We start from the raw sequence: 27,088 nt of genomic DNA, 5'->3' as shown, positions 1-27,088 counted from the left end.
ACTTAACTATGTTCCATGCTCATAAGTCATAGGAGCAAAATAATTTGGCCCATTGAGTCTACTCTGTCATTCAATCATAGCTGATCTATCTTTCCACATCAACCCCATTCTCCTGCCTTCTTCCCATAACCCTTGACACCCTTATGAATCAAAGATCTGTCTATCTCAGTGACTTGGCCTCCACAGCCATCTGTAGCAATGAATTCCACAGATTCACCACCCTCTAACTAAAGAAATTTCTTCTCATCTCCTTTCTAAAGGTACGTCCTTTTTGTTCGAGTATGTGCCCTCTGGTCCTATACTCCCCACTCTCCACATCCACTCTATCCAGGCCTTTCATTATTCGGTAAGCTTCAATTCAGTCCTCCCTCATGCTTCTAAACTTCAGCAAGTACCAACAAACACTCATTATATATTAACCCAAAGCGTCCCTGGGATCATTCTTGTAAAGCTCCTCCAGACCCTCTCCAAATCCCGCACAACCCTCTGCAGATATGGGGCCCAAAAGTGCTTACACTACTCCAAATGTGATCTGACCAGTGCCTTATAAAACCTTGCCATTATATCCCTATTTTTATATTCTAGTCCTCTTGAAATACATGCTAACATGGCATTAGCCTTTCGTACTATTGCTTCAACTTTCAAATTAACTTTTTGTGAATCCTGCACGGCACTCTCTTTGCACCTCCAATTTCTGAATCCTCTCCCCATTTAGAAAATAGTCAACACCTGTATTCCTTCTACCAAAGTGTATGACTGCACACTTTACTATGCTGTATTTAATCTGCCACTTATTTACCCACTCTCCCAAGCCCTTCTGCCGTGACCCTGCTTTCTCTACACTACCCACCCACCCCACCTATCTTCGTATCATCCACAAAGCCTGCAAATTCCCTCATCCATATCATTGATATATAACATGAAGAGCAGCGGCCCCAACACTGACCCCTGCAGGTCACCATTAGTCACTGGCAACCAACCAGAAAAAGGTCATCCCCAATCTTTGCCTTCTGCAATTCAGCCAACCTTCTATCCATGCTAGTATCATCTTTCTAATACCATGGGGTCTCATTAGCTGCTTCACGTGTGGCACCATATCAAAGGCCTTCTGAAAATCCAGGTAAGCAACATCCATTGACTCTCATTTGTCTGTCCTACTATTCCTCAAAGAATTCCAACAGATTTGTCAGGCAAGAACTCCCCTTCCCAAAACTGTTCTGACTTGGCCTATTTTATCGTGCTTCAGTACTCAGAAACCTCATATTTTATCCTCATGGACTAAAATCTTACCAACCACTGAAGTCAGGCTGATCGGCCTATAGTTTCCCCTTTTTTGCTTTGCTCCCTTATTGAACAGTGGAGTAACATTTGCAATTTCCCAGTCCTCTGGGACCACTCCTGACTAGTGATTCTTGAAAGATCCACAAATCTCTAAGGCTATCAGAACACTGGGGTGTAGTCCATCTGGTCCAGGTGACTTATCCATCTTCAGACCTTTCAGCTTCTCAAGCACCTTATCCTTTGTAATAGCATGTCCACTATCTTCTGTCCCCTGACTCTCTTGACTTTCAGCACAGTGAAGACTGTTGCAAAAAACATATTCAATTCTTCTGCCATTTCTTTATTCCCAATAATCACTTCTCCAGCATCATTTTACAGCGGTCCAATGTCCACTCTTGCCTCTCCCTTACTCTGTATATATCTGAAGAAACTTTTGCTATCCTCTTTTATATTATTGGCTAGCTTACTTTCATGTGGTACCAGTCACTGTTCTAAAGTTACAAAATCCCATGAGTGAACCCTGTTTGCGTAATTTTAATTATACAATATATATTCAGCCATGCAGCATCCATAGCGAATTGGAGGAAATGGCTCCAAAAATAATTACTGTACATTTTATACTAGTAGTCCTTGCATAATGAACTGCCAAAATATATCTTATCATTCTGAGTTCACAAAGAACTCTAAGCTTTACACTTTGCAATTTAATGCCATAAATTGTTGAAGAATGATATAATTTTCACCCTTTTCCCAGTGTTTGCGCATTCCCATTTTCTTTTTTAATGTTAGAACAAAATGGTTCTGCATTGTACCTTTGCCAGGAATATTTTTACCTGACATGCTGGATAGATGAGAGAACTACAGTACAGTTGATGAACACAGTTGGTAGCAGTCACCACTTGTAAACACTTCATGGAGAGACAGATGGCGAGTTCTTCTCTAGGCTAATGGGGAATGGTATGTGAACCTGGTGCACCAAATACAAATCCAAAATATGAAATTGCTTACTATTTTAGACATTTTTTCTGATTGCATGAGAATTCTAAATGCATAAATGCCAGATAAACAATGACCAGGTGTACTAGTCTTTGTGGAACTATTAAGGCCAAAATAATTTTGTAAGACAGTTGGTTATATTTTTCAAAATATTTTTCAATAAACAGGAGATTCATCCTGAACATGAAAAGCACCAGACTGCAGCATATGGTGGTTCTTACGATAAGTAAGTAATAAAGGATTAATTCATTTAGTCTTGTTTCAGAAGGAGGTTGTCCCTGAATAGCTGCCCTTTCAGTTTTAAACTAGTTAGAAAGATAAAGATAAAAATTCAAATAGCATTTTGATATAAATCCTTACATGCCACTACCCATGCCTTCACAATAATGTCACGTATTTGTCACTATTATTTGGGCAATTTTTAGGGGTGCATTCTTGAGAAGCCTGAGAACTGTAACTGAGGTTCATTTCAATTGAATGGAAAAACTGCAAATTCCCCCAAAAATTAGAAAATGCTGAAGTGCTCTGAAAATCAGGTGACATTTCTGAAAAGAGAAATGGAGCTGACATTTATGCTCAAAAAATATTTTGTCAGAACTACTTAAGAGAGTGTTTTCCTAATTCTGATGAACCTTCAGCCTGAAACATTAACATAATTTCTCTTTCCTCATGCTGCCTGCCCTGTGGAGTGTTTCCAGTGTTTTCCATTTTGATTTCAGACTTCCAGCATCTGTAGCTTTTTTTAATTGTTCATATTCAATCTCTAAAGTTTAATCATGTTAAATTGGCTTTTCAGCAAATATGGACATAATTTGCATTAATGCCACTTTGTTCTTAAATTGTGGTGAGCCACCATCCTGAATTGGTGCAGTCAGTGCGATGAAAGTTCTTCCACACGTATACAAAGTAATTCGTGGAAGTATTTTGGAGATGTGGGAAATAAATTACTCACTTTCAAACTGTGGATGTCGCGATTGAAGTCATGTATAGTCTTTCCGCTGACTTGATAGCACACAATTAAAGGCTTTTTGCTGTACACGTGACAATAAACTGAACTAAATTGAAGAATGTCTCATCACCTGATGAGTTGATGATATTATTAAGTAGTGCAAGCCTACAATGAACAGTCTACTTCTGACTTTGTGTTATAGCTTATGTTATCATTGAAGCATTTGAAGATAAATGAACCAAGTAACCTCTTGACACGCTTCCACATGAGGGCTCTGAGCATTAGATGATTGACCTTAGCAATCACAATAGTCTTCCTTTTGATGATGTAAGATATCAACCATCAGTGATTTTTCCTAATGTGTTTTGATTTAAATTTTGTTAATGCAATAACTAGTTAAATCTTGCTTTATTGTCAAGTCTTAACTCAGTTATGAATATCAATTCCCATCTTGATTATTGTCTACGGCTGCCATGAAGCCCAAAACCAGCTGAACCTGATGCTTGAAATAATTGTTGACAACATCTAACAGTTTTTGAATAACAGTCGCCTGCTAGATCAGTGTCTACCCATGTTCCCCAGAGATGTTGCCTACCTATCCATGTTCTTCAGCGATGCTGCCTGACCAGCTGAGTAACTCCAGCACTTTGTGTCTGCTTATCACTTGCTAGGCCTTGTCCTGCCCCCACCTCTTCTCTGCTTCCTCCCCACTACCATTGCGTTACTCCAGCACTTTGTGTCTTTTTTCAGTAATTGGCAAATTTGGTGAACGGGGCAATTTACGATTGATGCTAATGCTGCATCAGCTTGGCTGAAGAAATGACTAGTTCTGAAAGGACTAGTTGGGCTGTATCAGTTTCAGTACTCTTTATTCCACCCAATGTGCTTGATATTAGGGGTCTGATTAATTAGTTTACATTTTATCCAATAGATTTCATCTCCAAATTCACAGAACAGCCTAACAAACACAATGTAAGCATCATAACTTATCCCACAGTCCTGAATAACAATGTTTCACTGCATCTTAAGCTGTTTAAGCTCCTATTTGAAGGTTGTTTTGGTCAACATTCACATAAGAACAACTAGGATATTTTTTGTTTTTGTTTTGTTTTTGCCTTGTAGTGTATATTCTGATGCTGCATCAGGAAAAGAAATGAGTGATGGATATGATGGAATTCACACCAGTGGAAAACAGGAGAACAAAAGTTCAAGGAAGCATCATAGGAGGTCTACACGCACTCGTTCACGACAAGAAAAGACAACTAGACCAAAGCTAACTATCCTAAATGTGATTGCTTCATTTATTTCTTGAAGGAGTGGCCTATAAATATTATATCAAATTATTTTAAGGTCAGAACTGATTTTCACTTTCTATCAGGTATCAAATGTAGGAGATAAAATGGTGGAATGCCAGTTGGAAACCCACAATCACAAAATGGTAACCTTTAAATTTGATTTGGATGGCGATGCTCCAGATGAAATAGCAATTTATATGGTAAGTAATAAAAGGAAGATATCTAACAGATGTATTGATTTAATGGAATATGATAAGAATGAAAAATATAAACACGTTTTTTGGGGATTTCTGTACTTTTAAAAATAGGTGGATAATGATTTTATACTTGAAATTGAAAAGGAGATTTTCATAGAACAGATGAAAGATATAATGGATAAAGCAGAAGATATGCTGACTGAGGAGGCAGAGGACGGTAGAAACTCTACAGGTTTTCAAGTCGCTGGCAAATCTGAAACGGTGAGTCGGGTATGTAATTTGATACTCTATGATGTATGATTGTATTCTAGAAATGAATTTTAAAGGTTCATCTTTGACAGTAAATGAGTATCTGACTTTTTTGTCAAATAGCAATTTGTGATTTCCAATCTGCACGTTATCACATTACAGAAAAGAGCAAAAAGAATTATCAATTACGTTGGATATCTTGAACAGACCAATTTATTATTCTTAAAGTCACATACACTGAAGTTCACCGATCTAGTTAAATTTAAGACTGCACAAATCATGTACAAAGCAAGAAATAATTTACTTCTGGGAAATATACAAAAACTGTTTATGGAAAGACAGGGTGGGTATAATTTGAGAGGGAACTTAATTTAAAAAAAACTCAATGTCAGAACAACTCTTAAAAGTATGTGCATAGCAATCTGTGGGATGAATTTGTGGAATGGTTTGGAACAGGAGATAAAACTTAGCACAAACATAATTCAATTTAAAAAGATGTACAAAAACACTTTTTTAAAAGAATATTGGGATGAGGCTAGGTGATTTTGAGTGGGATATTTTATTATACTGATTGTATAGGGAAGGGTGATTATAGGGTGATGGGTTGTATATATGACTAAGAGATACTGTATAGTTATATGAGAGTTTTGTTTTTTTTGTCTCTTTTTTTGTATGGCTTTGTAAATATTTGATTAGTGTATAAATGTAAATAATTTGGTGTACATATGGAAATAGGTGTTTATCGCTGCTAAATTTGTATAAGATAATTATAAGCAGTTGAATAAGTGGTGGGAATTAATAAGCTTTGGCTTCTTCCTGCTTCTTTTCGGACACATTATTTCATTTATTTATAAATATTGTTTATGACACTTTATAAATATTCTTGTTGTTTTTTTGTATGCTTTCACACTTTTTTATTCTTTTATTCTGCTCGAAATAAAGAATCAAATAAATAAATGGATGGATGGATAGAAATCTTGAGTTACAGAATTTTCAGTTACAGAATTAGTTCACATAATCCAAGTATCATCAAGTTAGATTTGTACTGGATATGTTCATACCATCTCTGAGTTTCGAGTAGATTAACTTTTACATGTGCTGTTTGTTTGCTTTTAAACTATCATGTGTTCCTATAGGTTCTAGTGTAATGCTTGTAACATTTTCCCTGTCATTATGCAGATGTCAACTTCTCAACAGAAGTGTCAACAGAATGGTAAGTAGTAGGTGTACTTTTCCTGTTATTGTGCTTTAGAACATTGTATTCATGTTAAGGCAAATGTAGCTATAAGTGCTGAACATACTATGTTTTTAATGGGTTATACGCAAACAGTTCCCTTTACATGCAGCTGGGAGCGTAAACTTCTAAGCATTTTATCAATAGGCAGCCTCACTCCTCCACACATCTAAAGGGCCTGTCCCATTTGGTGATTTTTTCTCGGCGACTGCCGGCGTCATTCACTGACGTATCAGGGTCACCGAAAGATTTTGAACATTTCAGAATCCAGCGGCGACAAAAAAATGTTGCGACACTTGATGAAACACCGTGCGTCAATACGTCATCACTCCGCATGACTCCACGGCTTTTTTGGTGACCTGATACAATAGACAATAGGTGTAGGAGTAGGCCATTCGGCCCTTCGAGCCAGCACCGCCATTCAATGTGATCATGGCTGATCATCCCCAATCAGTACCCCGTTCCTGCCTTCTCCCCATATTCCCTGACTCCGTTATTTTTAAGAGCCCTATCTAGCTCTCTCTTGAAAGCATCCAGAGAACCTGCCTCCACCGCCCTCTGAGGCAGAGAATTCCACAGACTCACCACTCTCTGTGAGAAAAAGTGTTTCCTCATCTCCGTTACAAATAGCTTACTCCTTACTCTTAAACTGTGGCCCCTGGTTCTGGACTCTCCCAACATCGGGAACATGTTTCCTGCCTCTAGCGTGTCCAAACCCTTAACAATCGTATATATGTTTCAATGAGATATCCTCTCATCCTTCTAAACTCCAGAGTGTACAAGCCCAGCTGCTCCATTCTCTCAGCATATGACAGTCCCGCCATCCCGGGAATTTACCTTGTCAATTAACCTACGTCAGTCAATTATGCCTTTTTAGATTGCCAAATGACAGTTTAGGTCATTTAATACGGCTTGCATGACGCCTGCGATAATGTGCTCGGACGAAGTGCGTAGTTACCAGTCAGAATTATACTCAATGAAGCATTCACATATTATTTCTGCTTCAAATAAAGTCACAAACTAAACATATTCACCAATCAAGACATGATATATCCCACAATGACATGCAGCAAAATTATAAGACAGCGGCTCCTTCTCCTCCTCCTCCCGCACCCCGCCCGCCCTGATAAGGACCGCTGCTTGCAAATGGGCTAACGGCGCTTTCAATACAAACCCTCTCGCACGCCGAGGCCTCCCCCTCCCTCCCTCCTCCCTCCTCCCTGCCTCGGCGTGCGGGAGGGTTTGTATTGAAAGCGCGGTTAGCCCATTTGCAAGCAGCGGCCGCTATCATGGCGGGCGGAAGGAGGAGGAGATGGAGCCGCTGTTCGGGGCCCGTCATTCGCTCCGACCCTTCCTCACCCCGCACCTAGTATCTTTCCCACGCAATACAGCCGTCACTGCCGACACAAAACGTTGCGTTCCTTTTCTCCAGAGATGCTGCCTGACCTGCGGTCTTACTACAGTTTTTTGTGTCTGTCTTCGGTACAAACCAGTATCTGGTTGCCAAGCCGAGCAAAATGACTCGGTGTTTAGATTGCCCGGCGGCCCTTTGAGTGGTCAGTGGCACCCGGGCAACCGCTAATTTCGAGCCCTGCAGTCGCCGAAAAAAATCGGTAAGTGGGACAGGCCCTTAAAGCTTTGCTGTGAAGACCTTGGACTGAGCGGGTGCTTGAGAAGGAGCAGGGAAGGAATGATGGTTGTGGAATGGTGGTGAGGGCAGGGGGTTTAGTAAACTAGTAATTGTAAAATAACAGTGATGGTCCTCTTTTGGGTTTTTTTTTTCTACTTTGGCATGGTGAATTTGGCAAAAGATTTACTTTTGAGGACATGGTTAAAACAAATAGGTCACTTTTTTTTTTTAGGCAAAGGTGAGAGGTGTTCAACAAATAACGTTATTTCACCAAATGTTGGGAAGGTGAACAATTGTTAGCCTGCCTCAAGAGTTGAAAACTATGTTGCATACTTTGGGTTGGGCGATCTTTGTTCACAGAACAAAAGTGGGCTGGGGGATTTATCACATGACCTAGTATAATCTTTTAAATTTGTTTCCACTGGGTGAGATGAACAATTGTGGACTTGTGTTATTCACCAATATTCGCTTATATGAAACCCTGAAGTAAAATCTGCACAGTATATGTTTTTGTCATTGTTTTTGTGGATGAATCCTATATAAGATTGTGCTGCTTTTTCTATCATTTAAATATCAAACAATTAAGTGAATGAGTGGAATTCCATTGACAATTCACTGTGATATTCTATTGGCTTTTAAGAGGCATAATTGCTTGTGAAGTGGAAAAATAGTTGTTTGAAATGGAGGCGGTTTACACGCTGGTATCAGTGCACCAGAGTCATGTAATTGGCCAGTACTATTGAATTTGCCAGACATGTTGCCTTGTGCGTCTGAGTCAGGTCAATGTACTGCAGAGGGCTCTTGCATTTCAGGACAATTGAACAATTAAAATGGCAAGGCTAGTTCATTCTAATCAATACTGTAAAGGGCCTGTCCCACCAGCATGCGATTACATACGTCTAGCGCGACCAAACGTGGTGGCTTGAGGCGTACGGCCTCGCAGGGCCGTTCCCAGTTCCAACCGCGGAGGTGTCTGGAGTTGTGCGGGGCTGGTCCCGACATCATACTCACCAATCAGCTGGGCAGGAAGCAGGCCGACTGAATTTGGACGTCGGACGGCGACGTCATCACGCAAAGGCACGCCGGGCGGTGACGTCATTGCGCAACGCCACGTGCTAGGCATACGCCGTCAAGACACTGCGTACGACGTCGAGACGCTGCGTATGGCCTCAATGCGGCTGACGCATTTGAGGAATTTGCCTTGGTGCTCCGCCCACAAGTAACAACATGAAAGTTTGAAAGTGAAATTGAAATCAAAATCCATTTTTTTGTGAGTTAATTAAAAATAGCTGCTGAATTCAATAACAAAGATCACCCACTGCATAGTTGGCATGTCTGGAGAGATTCAAATGATCAGTTTCAAGCAGGATTAATAGTCGAGAGTGTTAAAGTGTATGTATAGGCAATGGAACAATGCGATTCTTATTATTGCAGTTTTAGAGGCCCATTAATGCAATAATACACAAATAAATATACAATATACAATAATCAATGAAATAAATTATCAGGAATACTGGGTAACCATAGTAATACAAAACCAGAGTCCGTAACCGACCTCTCAAAGTACTTCATCATGACAGATGTTAGTGCTACAGGTTGGTAGTTATTGAGACGTGTGCTCTTCTTGGGCACTGGTATTATGAATGTCTTTTTAAAGGGGGCGGGGATTTCTGCAAAATCCACCAATCGGTTGATTGCCACAGCTTTTAAGAATTTAGCTTTTTCCATTGTTAGTGAGGCCACATGCAAACTGGAGGTAAAGCACCTCGTATTCCGCTTGGGTAGCTTACAACCCAACTGTATGAACATTGAATTAAACAATTTAATGTAACACACTCCACCCTTTCTTCCCCCCCCCCGCACTCTTTTTCATGTGCCCCCTTCCACCCTGTCAGGCACGTGCCGTGAGTAATTACTCAGGGTAGGCAGTCAGTCGGCTTTAAAAAAAAAAAAAAATTTAAACCGCGCATGCGCAGATTGTTCTCTCCATAAAAATAAAGACAGTAACAATTCAATTTTCCCAAGGCTTCCAAGTCTCCTTTATTCTGAATTACTGAATGGGTGGGGGGGGGGGGGGGGGGGGGGGGTGGTGAAGGGTGATGGCAGGTGGAGAGATAGTGGGGGAAAACGGGAGCACAGGGAAAAGTTGAATCGGTTGTCATCTTATTGAATGACAACACTAGTTCAAGGGACCAATTGGGGGGAGAGTTCCTTTCACAGCATGTGGGGAGTCTGGCCAGGGGTAAAGTTGCGGGAAGGGCAGGAGCGTTGATGAGGGGGTCGGGGATAATGCCAGTAACTCACTCACTCACCGCTGCTGCGGCACTCTGGACAGGGAGCCACCGCATTGTAGCCGGGGATAGAAGCAGCTCGGGTAGCTGCGATCGGTCGCCGGGACCCGACAGCGGAACTGGCCGCCACTTCAGCGCCTTCTGCCGGCCCGCTCACCTCTGGCAGTGCTCTCCGTCTGAACACCTCTCACCTGTTGCTCACCGACTTCGCTCATGTCAGCCGCTTCCCGCAAATCCTTAAATTCCCACAGCCGAGTAACCTCAATCGCGCTGTTGGAATTTAAGAATTTGCGGGAAGCGGTTGACATGAGCGAGGCCAGCGAGCGGCAGGAGAGAGGTTATTAGACGGAGAGCTGCCAGAGGTGAGCGGGAGGCGGCAGAAGGCGCTGAGGTGGCGGCTGGTTCCACTGTCCAGCCCGGCGTCCGCTCACAGCCACCCGAGCTACTTCTCCCCCCGGGCCTCAATGCAGTGGCATTGCACGCCTCCGTGCAAGGAGTGTCGCAAGTGGCATGATCCCGACCCCCTCCTTCACAACACTCCTGCCCTCCCCGCAACTTTACCCCGGGCCAGACTCCCCAAACGCTGTGAAAGGAACTCCCCCACCCCGGAAAATACGGTATTTTAAAGCATATAGCACCAAGAAATGTACTTACCACATTATCGGTACACGAACTCCATTCTTCTCTCTTTGTTTCTTAAGATACACTTAAGATAATGGCAATCCATATTTGAAAAACCCGCCAAGAAACTAGCGCTGCACATGCGCAGTAGGCTGCTGCACCTGCGCAATACAGCAAAGGCAGAATTTCAGCTGCCTTCTGCCCTGCTTGTTATTGACGGCTTGAAGCAGCGCTAACGGCACGTGGGCTGCACAGACCTTCGCGTGTTACAAGTGCTGCGGTTGAAAGGCACGGAGAATTATGCCTACCTAAGAGATCGATCTCTTAGATAGGCATAATTCTCCCATGCCTTTACTATTTATATTTAGTAATTACCATTTTATAATTTTAGTCAGGGTAGGCAGTGCCTACCTTGCCTACCCTGACGGCACGTGCCTGCCCCCTGTCCACGTCCACCTATATCCCTCCCTCTGGCTTTACATTTCATTCCTCTTTCACTTCTCTTCCCTCCTAACCTGACAACCTTTTACCCCCTTTTAATCTCCAGCCTTTTCCTCCTCTGTATCCAAGCTTCGTCTTGCCCCCCAACCTCTTTTCCAGCTTTTGATCCCCTCTACAGTAATCAGTCTGAAAAAGGGTCCCAACCCGAAATGTCTCCTTTCCTTGTCATGCAGAGATGCTGCCTGACCCGAGTTACTTCAGCATTTTGTGTTTTGTTTCAGTGCATCCAAATTAGTTTATTTATTTGGATGAATTTAATTATTTAATCAATCATATAGAATACCATGCTTCTGATTTGTCCTTGTAGCAACATTATTCATGCAGTTGGCACAGTGAAGCTTCAGGTCTCTGATGTCTAAATAGTTGTTCATGAGGGATCTCATGGTGGTAATGATGGAATTTTGGTGGAAGGTGATTATACTCTTTCCCAGTGGACATGTTCATTGTCTGAAGATAGACACAAAATGTATAATCTGACATTCACAGTTCTTTGATTCTACATGTTCTTCTGTGTTGTTTATCTGAAGAACAGTCAATAGAATTTAACTTTGTTGCTAATATTGTAACACACTATTTAAAAATCAGCATTTAATGCTGTTTCAGATTGTACCTCAAACAGTAAGCGGTATCAAAATTGCTCAACATATAGCTGAAATATATGGTTCAAACAGGTAACTTTGTTTTCTTTTTATGGATAATATTGATTAAGGTGATTGAATGCTAATGCTATGTCCCGTCTTTGTTAGTATTGCATACTGGCCGAAGATGGTTTATTATATGTCCAGTTGTGGAGAACAGTACAACAAGAAAGTCAGAATCTTCAGCAGACATTCATCCAAGTCAGCAACCAGCAACTTCTACTCTGGGTATGACTTTAACAATCTTATAATTGTCTAGCTTGTACATTTTCAAACAGACATAGCAAAACTCGTTTTTAACATAAAAAGATAAAATGCTGGAAATACTGAGCAGTTCAAAAAAGTTATTTCACCTGAAATGTTAACTCTGTTTCTCTTCCTAGAAATGCAGCTCAACTCAATATTTACATTATCTCTTTTTATTTCAGATTTCCAGCAACTATATTTTTATTTTCGTAGTACACTAAATCGATTTCCAAAAGGAAATGTCACTAATGAAATCTGATAACATATTTGCACACATTTTATGTAATTGAACATTTACATCTTCAAAATTGTATTGATACTGTTAATATAGAACATTATAAATATATTGTAGATTAAAATTAACTTAAATAAAAGCGCAAAAAGTCAATAAATTCAGCTTTAGGAGGAATTGGTCTCAAATTAAAGTTAATTAAAATTTACAGAAACCTTTTTAATACTTTTCAAACATTTTTCAGAAACTGAAAATACAAGTGATGACAGACCAATGGATTCTTTAGCATGGCAGATCTCTGGTTCTTCAGCTGCTACACATGGCATCACTTCTGGACATTGCATTGCACCTCCATCTTCAGTACCAGTGTTGTCAAATATTAATGACTCAGCAAGTTTGCCTGATCAAGTAATAAGTCCGAGCATTCCTACAAAACAACTGGAACCTGAGGAGAAATCTAGAAATGAAGTGCAACAGAGTAGTCACCAGGTTAATTCTCCTGTTTCATTTCAAAGTCAGATTGCCAATCACAACCCTTTAGAACTTCAATCTAAGACTGCTTGCCAGCAGCAGACAGAAGAACAATCAGATATAGCTTTTAGCCCACCTTCAGTTGTGGACATGCCTTGTTCTGTTAGTGATTCTCTTGCTATCCAATCAATATCGATCCAAACAGAACTTTCACTTCCTGCTCAATCTGTGGAACCTAATCCCCTTTGCAGCTTTGATCTGGAGCAGCAGCCTGTTATGCAAGCTTACGTGCCTGACATCTCACAACCTGTTTCAATGCAATCTTTTACAAACCCAATGCAGTCATCTGAAACAGTAAGTAATTCATCAACAAGTTCTCAGCTGCAGAGTCCTGCACAGATTCCAAGTATTAATCAACAGTACCCATCACAAGCACACCCCCAGTCAATTACTATGACTGGTATCGTTAGCAGTCAGCAGCAGCTTTCTCTAGTGGTTGAATCTGATGTGGAAGGTCCACGTAAAATTGAATTTACAGATAATACAATAAAGACACTGGATGAAAAATTACGTACTTTATTATATCAAGAGCCTGGAGGGATTCTTCCAGTTCATCCAGCTGCAGATTCTGCTGACGCTGCTGCTGCAGAATGTATGGGTTGCACAGAAGAGCTTTACGCTGAGCCCCTGGGTGAAGTACATGATGCTACACTCTCCGTGACTGTTTCCGTACACGATGTAAAACATATAGATGCACCTATCCATTCTGTTTTACCAATTACCCAAGTTCCAAATGTGGGATCACTGCCAAGCGTGACAAGTCCACCCGAAAATTTACTGGAAGAAACTTCCAATCAATGTGAAGCTTTGAGAGAGGTTCTGTACCAGCATGTGAAAACACCAGAGATACATATCGGTAGAGACTCCACTTTGACTGGAGAAAATGGACCATCTGATAATGTAAGTCATCATTGCTTTTGGCTTTGCCAGAAATTTTGTCTTTGGAAATGTATTTCATATTGAATTTGATGTTGAAGATTCTCTTAGGATTCATTCCGTGCCACTGTTACCGTTGATGCCTCTTTCAAGTGATGATTAACATGGAGTGTTGATTCATCAGTTTAGGGAGGCACTATAAGGCTTCAATGGATCTGATGTCAGTGTTAACACTCAGGAATGCCATTTCTATCTATGTTCCTGCGATGCCATCTCTGGTGGGTCTCTCCTGATGAAACATTTCAGAAGTGAAATTGGTGACCATAGCTAAAAAATGAAATACAAGTACAGGTAGTATTGTTTGGTCTGTGGGACAGATCTCGTATTCCATCATAACCTATGTCCCAAGGTTCAGAGTGCTGTTGTTTCCACAGGGCTGGTATGCGTCCCAGACCAGTGCCAGAATTTTAACTCTGCATTTATTTATAGTATTTTTCATAATGGTTATAGTGAACCAACTACTTTGCTGCTATTCTAAACAATAAACTAAATTAATTCAAATTCTTCTGCTTCAGTGGTGGGATTTAGTTTTAGGTTTATTGTTGTCACATGTACCAAGGTACAGTGAAAAGCTTTGTTTTGCATACCATCCAAGCAGAAATTATAATACTATACATAAATACAATCAACACAAACTCAAGTACAATGGAGAGGGCCAAAGGGAAGATACAGAGTGCAGAATATAGGTCTCAGCATTGTCGCCCATCAGTTCCCTAGACAAAGTCCAATGTGTGCAATGGGGCAGAGATGAAATGGACAGTACCCCAGCTTATGGAAGGACCGTTCAGAAGCCTGATAATAGTAGGGAAGATGCTGTTTTTCAGTCTAGTGGCATGTGCTTGCAAGCTTCAGTACCTTTTGCCAAACGAGAGCAGGGAGAAAACCGAGGTGGAACAAGTCTTTGATTATGTTGGTTGCTTTTCTGAGGCATCGTGAAGTACAGGTGGAGTCAATGGCGTGAGGTCTGGTCTGTGTGATGACTGAGCTAAATCTACAACAGTATGCTTTCTATGGTTCATCTGCAGAAGTTTGTAACAGTTATTGGGGACATTCCGAATTTCCTCTGTTTCTTAATCTTGTATCTCTGGATCACTCATCCTGGCATCTTGAATGTAAGCAAAATAATATGTAATATAACTACTATAGCTAATAACATGGAAATAAAGCCTCCAGGATGGTATGCTGCCTCCCTGGTACAGCTGCACGGCATCTTCAAGTCGGAGGGGGAGCAGCCGGAGGTTGTTGCGCATGTTGGAACAAATGATATAGTAGGAAGAGGAAGGAGGTACTGCAACACGAGTTTAGGGAATAGGTGAAAGGCTGAAAAGCAGGACGTCCAGGATAGTTATCTCTGGTTTGCTTCCAGTACCACGTGCTAGTGAAGGAAACAGAAAATAGGTGCAGGAGTAGGCCATTCGGCCCTTCGAGGCTGCACTGCCATTCAATATGATAATGGCTGATCATCCAAATCAATATCCCATACCTGCCTTCTCTCCATACCCCCTGACCCCTTTAGCCACAAGGGCCACATCTAACTCCCTCTTAAATCTAGCCAATGAACTGGCCTCAACTACCTTCTGTGGCAGAGAATTCCACAGATTCACCACTCTCTGTGTAAAAAATGATTTTCTCATCTCAGTCCTAAAAGACTTCCCTCTTATCCTTAAACTGTGACCCCTTGTTCTGGACTTCCCCAACATCGGGAATAATCTTCCTGCATCTAGCCTGTTCAACCCCTTAAGAATTTTGTACGTTTCTATAAGATCCTCCCTCAATCTTCTAAATTCTAGCGAGTACAAACCGAGTCTATTCAGTCTTTCTTCATATGAAAGTTCTGACATCCCAGGAATCAGTCTGGTGAACCTTCTCTGTACTCCCTCTATGGCAAGAATGTCTTTCCTCAGATTAGGAGACCAAAACTGTACGCAATACTCCAGGTGTGGTCTCACCAAGACCCTGTACAACTGCAGTAGAACCTCCCTGCTCCTATACTCAAATCCTTTTGCTATGAATGCTAACATACCATTCGCCTTCTTCACTGCCTGCTGCACCTGCATGCCTACTTTTAATGACTGGTGTACCATGACACCCAGGTCTTGTTGCATCTCCCCCTTTCCTAATCGGCCACCATTCAGATAATAATCTACTTTCCTGTTTTTGCCACCAAAGTGGATAACCTCACATTTATCCACATTATACTGCATCTGCCATGCATTTGCCCACTCACCGAGCCTATCCAAGTCACCTTGCAGCCTCCTAGCATCCTCCTCACAGCTAACACTGCTCCCTAGCTTCGTGTCATCCGCAAACTTGGAGATGTTGCATTCAATTCCCTCGTCCAATTCATTAATATATATCGTAAATAGCTGGGGTCCCAGAACTGAGCCTTGCGGTACCCCACTAGTCACTGCCTGCCATTGTGAAAAGGACCCGTTTACTCCTACTCTTTGCTTCCTGTCTGCCAACCAGTTCTCTATCCACATCAATACTGAACCCCCAATACCGTGTGCTTTAAGTTTGTATACTAATCTCTTATGTGGGACCTTGTCGAAAGCTAAAGGCATCAGGGGGTATGGAGAGAAGGCAGGTACAGGATACTGAGTTGGATGATCAGCCATGATCATATTGAATGGCGGTGCAGGCTCGAAGGGCCGAATGGCCTACTGCTGCACCTATTTTCTATGTTTCTATGTGGGACCTTGTCGAAAGCCTTCTGAAAGTCCAGATATAACACATCCATTGGTTCTCCCTTATCCACTCTACTAGTTACATCCTCGAAAAATTCTATAAGATTCGTCAGACATGATTTACCTTTCATAAATCCATGCTGACTTTGTCCAATGAATTCACCACTTTCCAAATGTGCTGCTATCCCATCTTTAATAACTGACTCCAGCATTTCCCCCACTACCAATGTTAGACTAACTGGTCTGTAATTCCCCGTTTTCTCTCTCTCACTAATGCATCCACTATTTCTGCGGCTACTTCCTTCAGTACTCTGGGATGCAACTTTTCTGGCCCTGGGGATTTATCGGCCTTTAATTCATTCAATTTACCTAACACCACTTCCCGGCTAACCTGGATTTCACTCAGTTCCTTGCTATTTCCGGCAGATTATATATGTCTTCCTTAGTGAAGACAGAAACAAAGTAGTTATTCAATAGGTCTGCCATGTCCTTGTTCCCCATGATCAATTTGCCTGTTTCTGACTGTGAGGAACCTACATTTGTTTTAACTAATCTTTTCCTCTTCACATATCTATAAAAACTTTTGCAGTCAGTTTTTATGTTTCCTGCCAGTTTTCTTTCATAATCTATTTTCCCTTTCCTAATTAAGCCCTTTGTTCTCCTCTGCTGGACTCTGAATTTCTCCCAGTCCCCTGGTAGGCTGCTTTTTCTGGCTAATTTGTATGCTTCATCTTTTGTTTTGATACTATCCCTTATTTCCCTTATTATCCACGTATGCACTACCTTCCCTGAATTGGCTTGGGTGATGGTGGAAGGTTGCTTCTTGGACTGGAGGCCTGTGACTAGTGGTGTGCCTCAGGGTTCGGTGCTGGGCCCATTACTGTTTGTCATCTATATTAATGATTTGGATGAGAACATACAGGGCAAGATAATCAAATTTGCTGATGATACAAAAGTTGGTGGTTTTGCAGATAATGAAGATGGTTGTGAAATATTGCAGCAGGATCTGGATCGATTGGCCAGGTGGGCTGAGGAATGATTGATGGAATTTAATACAGAGAAATGTGAGATGTTGCATTTTGGGACGTCTAACATGAGCAGGATCTACACAGTAATGGCAGGGCTCTGGGGAGTGTTGTAGAGCAGAGAGATCTAGGAGTGCAGGTGTATGGTTCCTTGAAGGTCGAGCCCAGGTAGATAATGTGTTCAAAAAAACTTTTGGCACTTTGGCCTTCATCAGTCAGGGTATTGAATACAGAGGTTGGGAGGTCATGTTGCAGTTGTATAAGATGTTGGTGAGGCTGTATTTAGAGTATTGTGTTCAGTTCTGGGCACCATGTTATAGGAAAGATGTTGTCAAGCTGGAGAGGTTACAGAGAAGATTTACGAGGATGTTGTCATGACTGGAGGGTCTGAGCTATAGGGAGAGGTTGAGTAGGCTGGGTCTCTGTTCCTTCGAGCGCAGTAGAATGATGGGTGATCTTATAGCGGTGTATAAAATCATGAGAGGAATAGATCAGGTAGATGCAGAGTCCTTTGCCCAGAGAAGGTGAATAGAGGACCAGAGGGCATAGGTTTAAGGTGAAGGTGAAGCGATTTAATAGGAATCTGAGGGGTAACTTTTTCACACAAAGGGTGGTGGGTGCATGGAACACTTTGCCATGGGAGGTAGGGACTATCCTAACGTTTAAGAAACAGTTAGGTACATGGATAGGACAGGTTTGGAGGGATATGGACCAAGCGCGGACCAGTGTAGCTGGGACATGTAGGCTGGTGTGGGCAAGTTGGGCCGAAGGGCCTGTTTCCACGCTGTATCACTCTATGACTATGACTCTACCGGGCCTGCAGTTTAGAAGCATGAGGGACGTCGTAATTGAAGCTTACCGAATAGTGAAAGGCCCAGACGTGACAGTGGGGTGCCGCAAAGCCCGGTGCTGGGACCCCACTTATTTATAATATATATTAACGATTTAGACGAGGGAATTAAATGTAACATCTCCAAGTTTGTGGATGACACAAAGCTGGGTGGCAGTGTGAGCTGCGAGGAGGATGCTATGAGGCTGCAGGGTGACTTGGATAGGTTGGGTGAGTGGGCAGATGCAGTATAATGTGGATAAATGTGACGTTATCCACTTTGGTGGCAAGAACAGGCAGGCAGATTATTATCTGAATGGTGGTAGATTAAGAAAAGGGGAGGTGCAGTGAGACCTGGCTTGTATTCACTGGAATTTAGAAGGATGAGAGAGAATCTTATGGAAACATAAAATTCTTAAAGGATTGGACTGGCTAGATGCAGGAAAAATGTTCCTGATGTTGGAGTCCAGAACCAAGGGGTCACAGTTTAAGAATAAGGGGTTGGCCATTTAGGACTGAGATGAGGAAAAACATTTTCAGCCAGAGAATTGTGTATCTGTGGAATTCTCTGCCACAGAAGGCAGTGGAGGCCGATTCACTGGATGTTTTCAAGAGAGAGTTGGATTTAGCTCTTACGGCTAGTGGAATCAAGGGAAATGGGGAAAAGGTAGGAATGGGGTACTGATTTTGGATGATCAGCCATGATCATATTGAATGGCGGTGCTGGCTCGAAGGGCCGAATGGCCTACTCCTGCACCTATTTTCTATGTTTCTAGATAGAGTGGATGTGGAGAGAATGTTTCTAATAGCGGGAGTCTAAGACCAGAGAGCACAGCCTCAGAATAAAAGAACGACTCTTTAGAAAGGAGATGAGGGGGAATTTCTTCAGGGCTGGTCAATCTGTCGAATTAAATGCCACAGACGGCTGTGGAGGCCAAGTCGTGGGATATTTTAAATCGGCGATTGACAGTTTCTTGCTTAGAAAGGGTGTCAACGGTTATGGGGGAAGGCAGGAGAACGGGGTTGAGAGGGAATGTAGATAAGTTATGATTGAATGGAGCAGTTGACTCGATGGGCCAGAGGGTCTAATTCTGCTCCTATTACTTATGAACTTATGCATATGTTGATGTGTCAGAGCCTTACTAATGTGTAACATTCTCATCCTTTATTTCAGGTTGCTCCAACATCTCAGGATACTGATAACAAAATTGTGTATAATGCAAAAAATGGAACGAAGCCAATCAAAGATCCACCAAAAATACATTTATTGAGTACATCATCAGCAAATAGTGAAAGTGATCAAAAGACAGACAAGCTATCCATTAGAAGAATCAACACAATTGGCAGATTTTCAGTTATTAGTACAAAAGATGAAGTTACTTTAAAATATCCTGGTCTCAATAGATATTCTGCACCGCCTGAATTATATCCAATGGAATCCCCTACTAGTCCTGATGTAAAGCCTTTGGTTAAGCAAGCTCAAAGCCCAGTTCCCATGGAAGTTAAGCTTTGGAGTCAGGTCTCTTCAGATTCTGATGAGCCATTCAATGTAAAACCTAAAGTTGTTCAAAAGTTACTTATTTGCAATCAGACAACCACAGACGGAGAATTCTCTTTATCAGGAAAATTGGCTGCCTTGTTGAAGAGTGATGATAAGCAGGTGCCTGAACATGTAATTGGCCAAACTCCTCCAACCATAAGCATTCATTCTCCATCTCCTTCCCACTCATCGTACATGAGCAGTGACAATGATTCTGAATTTGAAGATTCTGATATGAAAAAAGAGCTACAGACACTACGAGAAAAGTAGGTTGGTTCATACATGGGTTGTAGTACAAACTGACTTATTTATTACATTATTAGTGTCAACATCACTTTTTTATTTATTGATTTTGGGAGATCTGGGCATCACTGGAAAGGCCAGTATCTATTATCCATTCTTAATTGAAGTTGGTGGAAGCCACCTCTTGAACCTCTGCAGCCTTTCTTGTGCAGAGAGGTACTAAGATGAAGGAATACCAATTTATTCCTCAGAATGGTGAGCCGCTTGCAGTGCTGCCTTTGCACTTCTTGATCAGACAAGTTGCAAATTTGGATGGAGTTATCAGAGCAGCTGAGGCAAGTAATTGCAGTGCATTATATACATGGTCACCCACCATGGTCACTGTACCAATTGTGGAGGGCATGGATATAGATAGAGGATGACTGAAGAGCTGCCAATTAAGTGGGCTGCTTTGTTCTGGATAAACAAACAGTACAGCACAACAGGCCCTTCGACCCACAATATCGGTGCGGAACATGATAGATACCAAGACCATCTCTTATCTGCCTGCGCATAGTCCAAATCCCATCAACAGATGATGTTAAGTTTCTTGAGTTGTTGGAAGTGCATTAATCCAAGTGTAAATTATTCCAATATAATTGAGACTGATGTCTTGTAGATAGTTACAAGATGATGTCATGAAATCCTTTTATTTAGTCAATTATCATGACAAATGTAAAAAGTTGTTTTTGTATTTTGAATGGATTAATGCGTTACCATTTGTTGGCTGCAAATGCAACAATGAATTTATACTAGGGTACACAAAATTGCTGGGAAACTCAGCGGGTGCAGCAGCATCTATGGAGCGAAGGAAATAGGCGACGTTTCGGGCCGAAACCCTTCTTCAGACTGATGGGGGGTGGGGGGGGGGAGAAAGAAGGAAAAGGGGAGGAGGAGGAGGAGCCCGAGGGCGGGCGGATGGGAGGGTGGGAGGAGACAGCTAGAGGGTTAAGGAAGGGGAGGAGACAGCAAGGGCTAGCAAAATTGGGAGAATTCAATGTTAATGCCATACGGACGCAAGGTCCCCAGACGGAATATGAGGTGCTGTTCCTCCAATTTCTGCTGTTGCTCACTCTGGCAATAGAGGAGACCCAGGACAGAGAGGTCGGATTGGGAATGGGAGGGGGAGTTGAAGTGCTGAGCCACCGGGAGTTCAGGTAGGTTATTGCGGACTGAGCGGAGGTGTTCGGCGAAACGATCGCCCAACCTACGCTTGGTCTCCCCGATGTAAATCAGCTGACATCTAGAGCAGCGGATGCAGTAGATGAGGTTGGAGGAGATACAGGTGAACCTTTGTCGCACCTGGAACGACTGCTTGGGTCCTTGAATGGAGTCGAGGGGGGAGGTGAAGGGACAGGTGTTGCATTTCTTGCGGTTGCAACGGAATGGGCCCGGGGTGGGGGTGGTGCGGGTGGGAAGGGAAGAATTGACGAGGGAGTTGCGGAGGGAGCGGTCTTTGCGGAAGGCAGACATGGGGGGAGATGGGAAGATGTGGCGAGTGGTGGGGTCACGTTGGAGGTGGCGGAAATGGCGGAGGATTATGTGTTGTATTTGCCGGCTGGTGGGGTGAAAGGTGAGGACCAGACTGATTACTTTGAACAGATATATGTTTCCCTTAAATCAAATTCAGATATTTGAATAGTGACCAAATTTTTCTTTACACATCTCTGACAATAATGCAATTGTTCTGCATTGGAATCATAATGTACATTTTAACTTTAATAGACACATGAAAGAAATCTCGGAACTTCAAGTTCATCAAAGACATGAGATTCAGGAATTATATAGTCGTTTGGGAAAACCTTTACCAACAGCTTTAGGATTCTTGCAAGCTGTACCACCTACAAGCCGACGGCGAAGAACCAGCAAGAACAAACTAAAAGCTGGCAGGCTTCTTAATCCATTAGTACAGTCTCTGAAGAATGCAGCTTCCAATACAAGTCTATCTTCCAATACAAGTAAGTGTGCCGAAATGAATAGTTCACTACCTACATTTGAATAGATGGTTAAAAATAACTAGAGCAATGAGTCAGGCAACATTCTTGGAGGAAAATACACTGATGTCATTTTGAGTGGGGACCCATCGTTAAACTGATGTAATAGTGGGGAGATAGTTAGTAGAAAGAAGTGAAAAGAAGGGGTGGGGCAGGTGCTGACTAGTAATAGGTGGTTCCAGGGGATGGGGTTGATTAACAAATGAATCAGATGGGGAAGAGATGGGTGGAGATAGTAGCCAAGGCTGGATATGGGTGGAGATGATAACTAGCCTTGATTACTATCTCCGCTCACCTCTTCCCCACCTGACCTATCAACCCCTCCACCAAAATTCACCTATTACTTGCCAGCTCTTAGATGCCCTTCAGACAACTTGCCCATGCCCCATTTGCCAGAGTTTAGCACATATCTCCCTAAATAGTTCCTGTCCATGTACTTGCCCAGATGTCTTTTAAATGTTATAATACAAGACTCATTTACTTCCACTAGTAGCTCTTTCTATATACCCACCACTCTCTGTGTGGAAAACGTTTCCCCTTAGATTCCCATTAAATCTTCTCCCTCTTACCTTAAACCTGTCTCCTCTGATTCTTGATTTCCCCTACTCTAGATAAAGCGACTGTGCATTTGATCTATCTATTCCCTCATGATTATGTACACATCATTCATCAACCTCCTGCGCTCCTAGAAATAAAGTTGTAGTCTGCTCAATCTCTTCCTGTAGTTTGGGACCTTGAATCCTGACAACATCCTCGTAAATCGTCTGTGTACTTTTCCAGCTTTAATGATATCCTTCCTACAGAAGGGTGACAAAAATGAAACACAATACTCCAAATGCAACCTCACCAATATCTTGATCAATTGTAACCTAACATCACAATTTCCTTACTCAATACCCTGACTGTTAAAGGCCAATATATCGAGTCATCTTCGCCACACTATCTACCTGTGATGCCCCTTTCAGAGAATTATGTACCTGTACTCCTAGATCCCTCTGCACCACAACACTCTCCAGAGTCCTGCCATTCGCTGTGAAGGTCCTGCCTCGCACCTATCTCTGCCCCTCCTCTCCCTCTGCCCCTCTGCCCCTCCTCCCCCTCTGCCCCTCTCGCCCTCTGCCCCTCTCGCCCTCTGCCCCCCCTCCCCCTCCCCCTCTGCCCCCCTCCCTCTCTGCCCCTCTCCCTCTCTGCCCCCCCTCCCTCTCTGCCGCCCCCCCCCTCTGCCACCCCCCCCCTCTGCCGCCCCCCCCTGCCGCCCCTCCCTCTCTGCCGCCCCCCCCTCTCTGCCGCCCCCCTCCTCTCTGCCACCCCCCCCCTCTCTGCCGCCCCCCCCCTCTCTGCCGCCCCCCCCTCTCTGCCGCCCCCCCCTCTCTGCCGCCCCCCCCCTCTCTGCCGCCCCCCCCCCTCTGTGACCCCCCCTCTAATCCCTAATCAGCCCCTGTCTATCCAAATGCATACATGTCTTCTCCCTCAGAGTAACTTGCTTGTGACAGATGTTAGGCTCACTGGCCTTTTCATCTGCAAAAACACTTTCTAGGCACCTCTGGCAGTGCATTTCAGGCATCCACCAACTTCTGTGTAAAAACAAACTTGTCCCTCTCACCTTAAAGCTGTGCACTCTAGTATTTGATATTTCGAATCTAGGAACAGGGTTCTGACTCTCTACCCTATGCCTAGAGAAGGGAGTATTAGCTATAAGAAGTTGAAACTTGCCAGAGGTTGAGGGCAGACCTATTAGAATTAGAAGTATATAAAATTATGAGGTATAGATAGGGTAGATAATCAGAACCTTTATTTCCCAGGATGGTAATATCAAATACAAGAGGACATAGTTTTAAGGTGAAGGAGCAAAGTTTAAAGGAGATGAGTGGAGCAAGTTTTTTTTTTTTACAGATGTTGGTGTCTGGGACACACTGCCAGAGGTGGTGGTAGAGGCAGATATAATAGTGGCATTTAAGAAGCTTTTAATAGGCACGTTAATATGCAAGGAATGGAGGGATATGGATCGGGCATCGTGTTCTGCACAGGCATTGTGGACCAAAGGTCCTGTTCATGTGCTGTTCTATGTTTCTATGGTTGGAAAGTGTACAACAACACTGAGGACTGGGATCAGTGGATAAAAACAATTGGTGGTGTTTTGAATAGCCAGGAAAGCTATCTATGACTACAGGAGGATAGATCAGTTTGAAAGATGGGCAGAGCATTAACAGATAGAATATAATCCTGAAGAGACAAAGTGCTGGATGGTGTAGCTCAATGGGTCAGGCAGCATCTTTATCTATCTGAGATGCTGCCTGACTAGCACATTGTGTCATTTGTAAACCAGCATTTGCAGTTCCTTGCTTCTAAAATTCCATCCTGAAAAGTTTGAGGGGAAGCATTTTGGTGAGCCACGTAGCGGCCATGAGCAATGCAAGTGGATGGGGTAGTGAAGAGCACACGTGGAATGCTTGACTTTATAGGGAAGGACATAGAGTCGGAATGTTTTCTTTCAACTTCGCTAAATAATATTTAGACCACATGTGGAATATTGTGTGTAGCTCTGGTCACACGCCTTGGGAATGATGTGAATGCACTGGAAATAAAAGCTCCGCTCTATGATCTTTGCTGGAAAGAGGGCAGAGGAGATTCCCCAGGATGTCGCCTGGATGGGCGGCTTTTGTTGTGGGGAAAGATTGGAAAGGCTGAGCTTGTTTGGCCCTGAGCTTGTGAAGGAGGCTGAGAGCTAACCTGATAGAGGTTTATCAAATTAAGAAAAGTAAAGGTAGGGTAGATAGTCAGAATATGTTTTCCCCATTCAAAACAAGAGAGCATAGTCGTAATGGTGAGGAAAGGTTTCTGTTTTGGACTCTGGTTGATATTTGGAACATGCTTACAAAGGAGATGATGGAAATTGATACATTTACCATTTTTAAGAGACATTTAGATAGGTGCTTAAATGGGCAAGATATTGAAAGAGATATAACCCTATTGGAGACAAATAATATGAATAGATGGTCAGTGTAAATGTGAGCAGAAGGGACCGTTTCTTTGTTTTACAACTCGAAGACAGTGGACTTCTTAACATTAAGGGAATTGTAGAACAGGATGGGAATGTAGAATATGTAAAAGAGTAGGCAAAGAGTTGTAAAGCCATATTTGAGGATGTGTGTATAAAACTATAAAACCTGATTAACCTGGCAATGTACCAAATGTTGTATTAATGTATCAAGTGTTAAATCCAGTTGTTTCTTAAGGGGTCACCTCTAGACGAACTCCATTTGGAATAAAATGCTTCTGTCTCTACATCTTAATATACTGGCTTTACAATATCTTATTATAAGCATTGAATAATTTTACCTCTGCTCTTTTCTGTTACAGATATTCAAACAAATAGCTGTATTGCATCTAAACATCAAGATGCCTCATGTAGTTCTGATACATTAGAAGCTACTCAATCGGAGGCTGTGCAAACCCAACAACCCGGCTCTATCAAATCCTCCTTATCCTCTGATGATTATCAAGGCTTTATTAATGAGGGGGCAGGTGCTGCACAAGGAGATGCTGCCCAAGGTAACTACATAAACAGTTCATCAAATATATTATACCATTGGAAGAAGTGTTGGTTACTGAAAGTCTGCTAAATTCCATAATGATACCTAAAATTGAGGACCAATTTTTGCCAAATTCCTTTTGTTGGCAAATCTTCCCTCGGAGATGGGAATTTAATTTATTCTCTTAAATTTGAAGTGATCTCATCAGTGGTAGATGCTATTTAAAATTATCAAATACCTTATAGAAGTCGACCAACGTCAAACTATCATTGATATTGAGTTTTGAAACTCATTGCAGCCCATTGCAACGAAGCAACAATCGGTACAGCAAATTGAATAGTGAATGCTATAACAACAAATGAATGACTCCCCGAAGCAAACTCTGAAAAGATCCAGTTGTTTCATCTGTGGCATCAGGAGTAATCTGAGAAGCTTACTTTTCTGCCTTGAGAGTGTCTCCGAAGGATAAATAATTTAATATGGGGTATGGGGAAAATATAAATAGAACTTGTAGGAGGATATGGGCTTCAATAAGTTAGAAGGAAATTTAGCTCTTCCAGATGTTCTCAGGTTATACACAAAATGGATTTGCTGGTGGAGCAGGGATGGTGATTGCCCTGAAGCATCAAACAAACAATCGATAATGTAATTGAAAGGATTTTCTGGATGCATCAGATTAGATTGTTCATATATCAGATCTTTCTCATAGATACATCAGTGGTTGTTCATTGGTGGAAATGTTGATCCACAGATGAATGATTTCAATGTGTGGTTAGACCAGGGAAGTTGGGATTTTTCTTCTGGGATGAAAGAGGGTCGAGAAGAAATTTGATAGAGGTGAAAACGATCATGAAGGGCTTGGTTAGCTTCTCTCCCTTTCCCTTTTCTCATTAATAGATGATCCTTTAAAGCCAATCTGGAGTAAAAGGCACATAATGCAAGAGAAACGTAGGGAGGGAATGGTCAAGATTTGGAACTCAATAGGCTGAAGAGCCTGTTTCTAAACCCCTCTCACCCTGGCCGCCAACTCTTTGAGGTGCTTCCCTCTGGGAGGCGACTCTGGGCTATAAGATTTGGAACACCACTACTTGCAAGGGTGATGGAAACTTTGTTCATCAGACCTCTAAAAAAGGAACTATATAACAATGAGAGAAAGTGCCGGGGAATATGGCCGAGCCGGGGAATGGGGCTGAGCTGGGACTGAGCTGGGGAATGGGGCTGAGCTGGGGAATGGGGCCGAGCTGGGGAATGGGGCCGAGCTGGGGCTGAGCTGGGGAATGGGGCCGGGCTGGGGATGAGCTGGGGATGAGCTGGGGAATGGGGCTGAGCTGGGACTGAGCTGGGGAATGGGGCTGAGCTGGGACTGAGCTG

At 42.5% G+C, this 27,088-nt stretch overlaps 1 protein-coding gene across 8 annotated transcripts in view; it reads left to right on the top strand.

Annotated features, from left to right (window-relative positions):
- wnk2 (WNK lysine deficient protein kinase 2) overlaps positions 1 to 27,088 on the top strand; it is a 150,555-nt gene that overhangs the window by 97,732 nt on the left and 25,735 nt on the right. For 7 of the 8 annotated variants that reach the window (XM_033036529.1, XM_033036526.1, XM_033036524.1 and 4 more), the window contains 10 exons: positions 2,445 to 2,503; positions 4,349 to 4,514; positions 4,605 to 4,721; positions 4,830 to 4,988; positions 6,147 to 6,180; positions 11,991 to 12,110; positions 12,605 to 13,791; positions 19,543 to 20,174; positions 21,916 to 22,148; positions 25,545 to 25,736. In XM_033036529.1, coding sequence (XP_032892420.1) covers positions 2,445 to 2,503; positions 4,349 to 4,514; positions 4,605 to 4,721; positions 4,830 to 4,988; positions 6,147 to 6,180; positions 11,991 to 12,110; positions 12,605 to 13,791; positions 19,543 to 20,174; positions 21,916 to 22,148; positions 25,545 to 25,736 — 2,899 coding nt within the window. The remainder of the gene's footprint in view (positions 1 to 2,444; positions 2,504 to 4,348; positions 4,515 to 4,604; positions 4,722 to 4,829; positions 4,989 to 6,146; positions 6,181 to 11,990; positions 12,111 to 12,604; positions 13,792 to 19,542; positions 20,175 to 21,915; positions 22,149 to 25,544; positions 25,737 to 27,088) is intronic. The other variant, XM_033036522.1, reaches the window with a different exon arrangement.

The sequence above is a fragment of the Amblyraja radiata genome, chromosome 18 (assembly GCF_010909765.2).
Source record: "Amblyraja radiata isolate CabotCenter1 chromosome 18, sAmbRad1.1.pri, whole genome shotgun sequence".
Lineage (NCBI taxonomy): Eukaryota > Metazoa > Chordata > Chondrichthyes > Rajiformes > Rajidae > Amblyraja > Amblyraja radiata.
The sequence above is the reverse complement of the archived record's forward strand: the minus strand, read 5'-3'. Positions and strand labels throughout refer to the sequence as shown.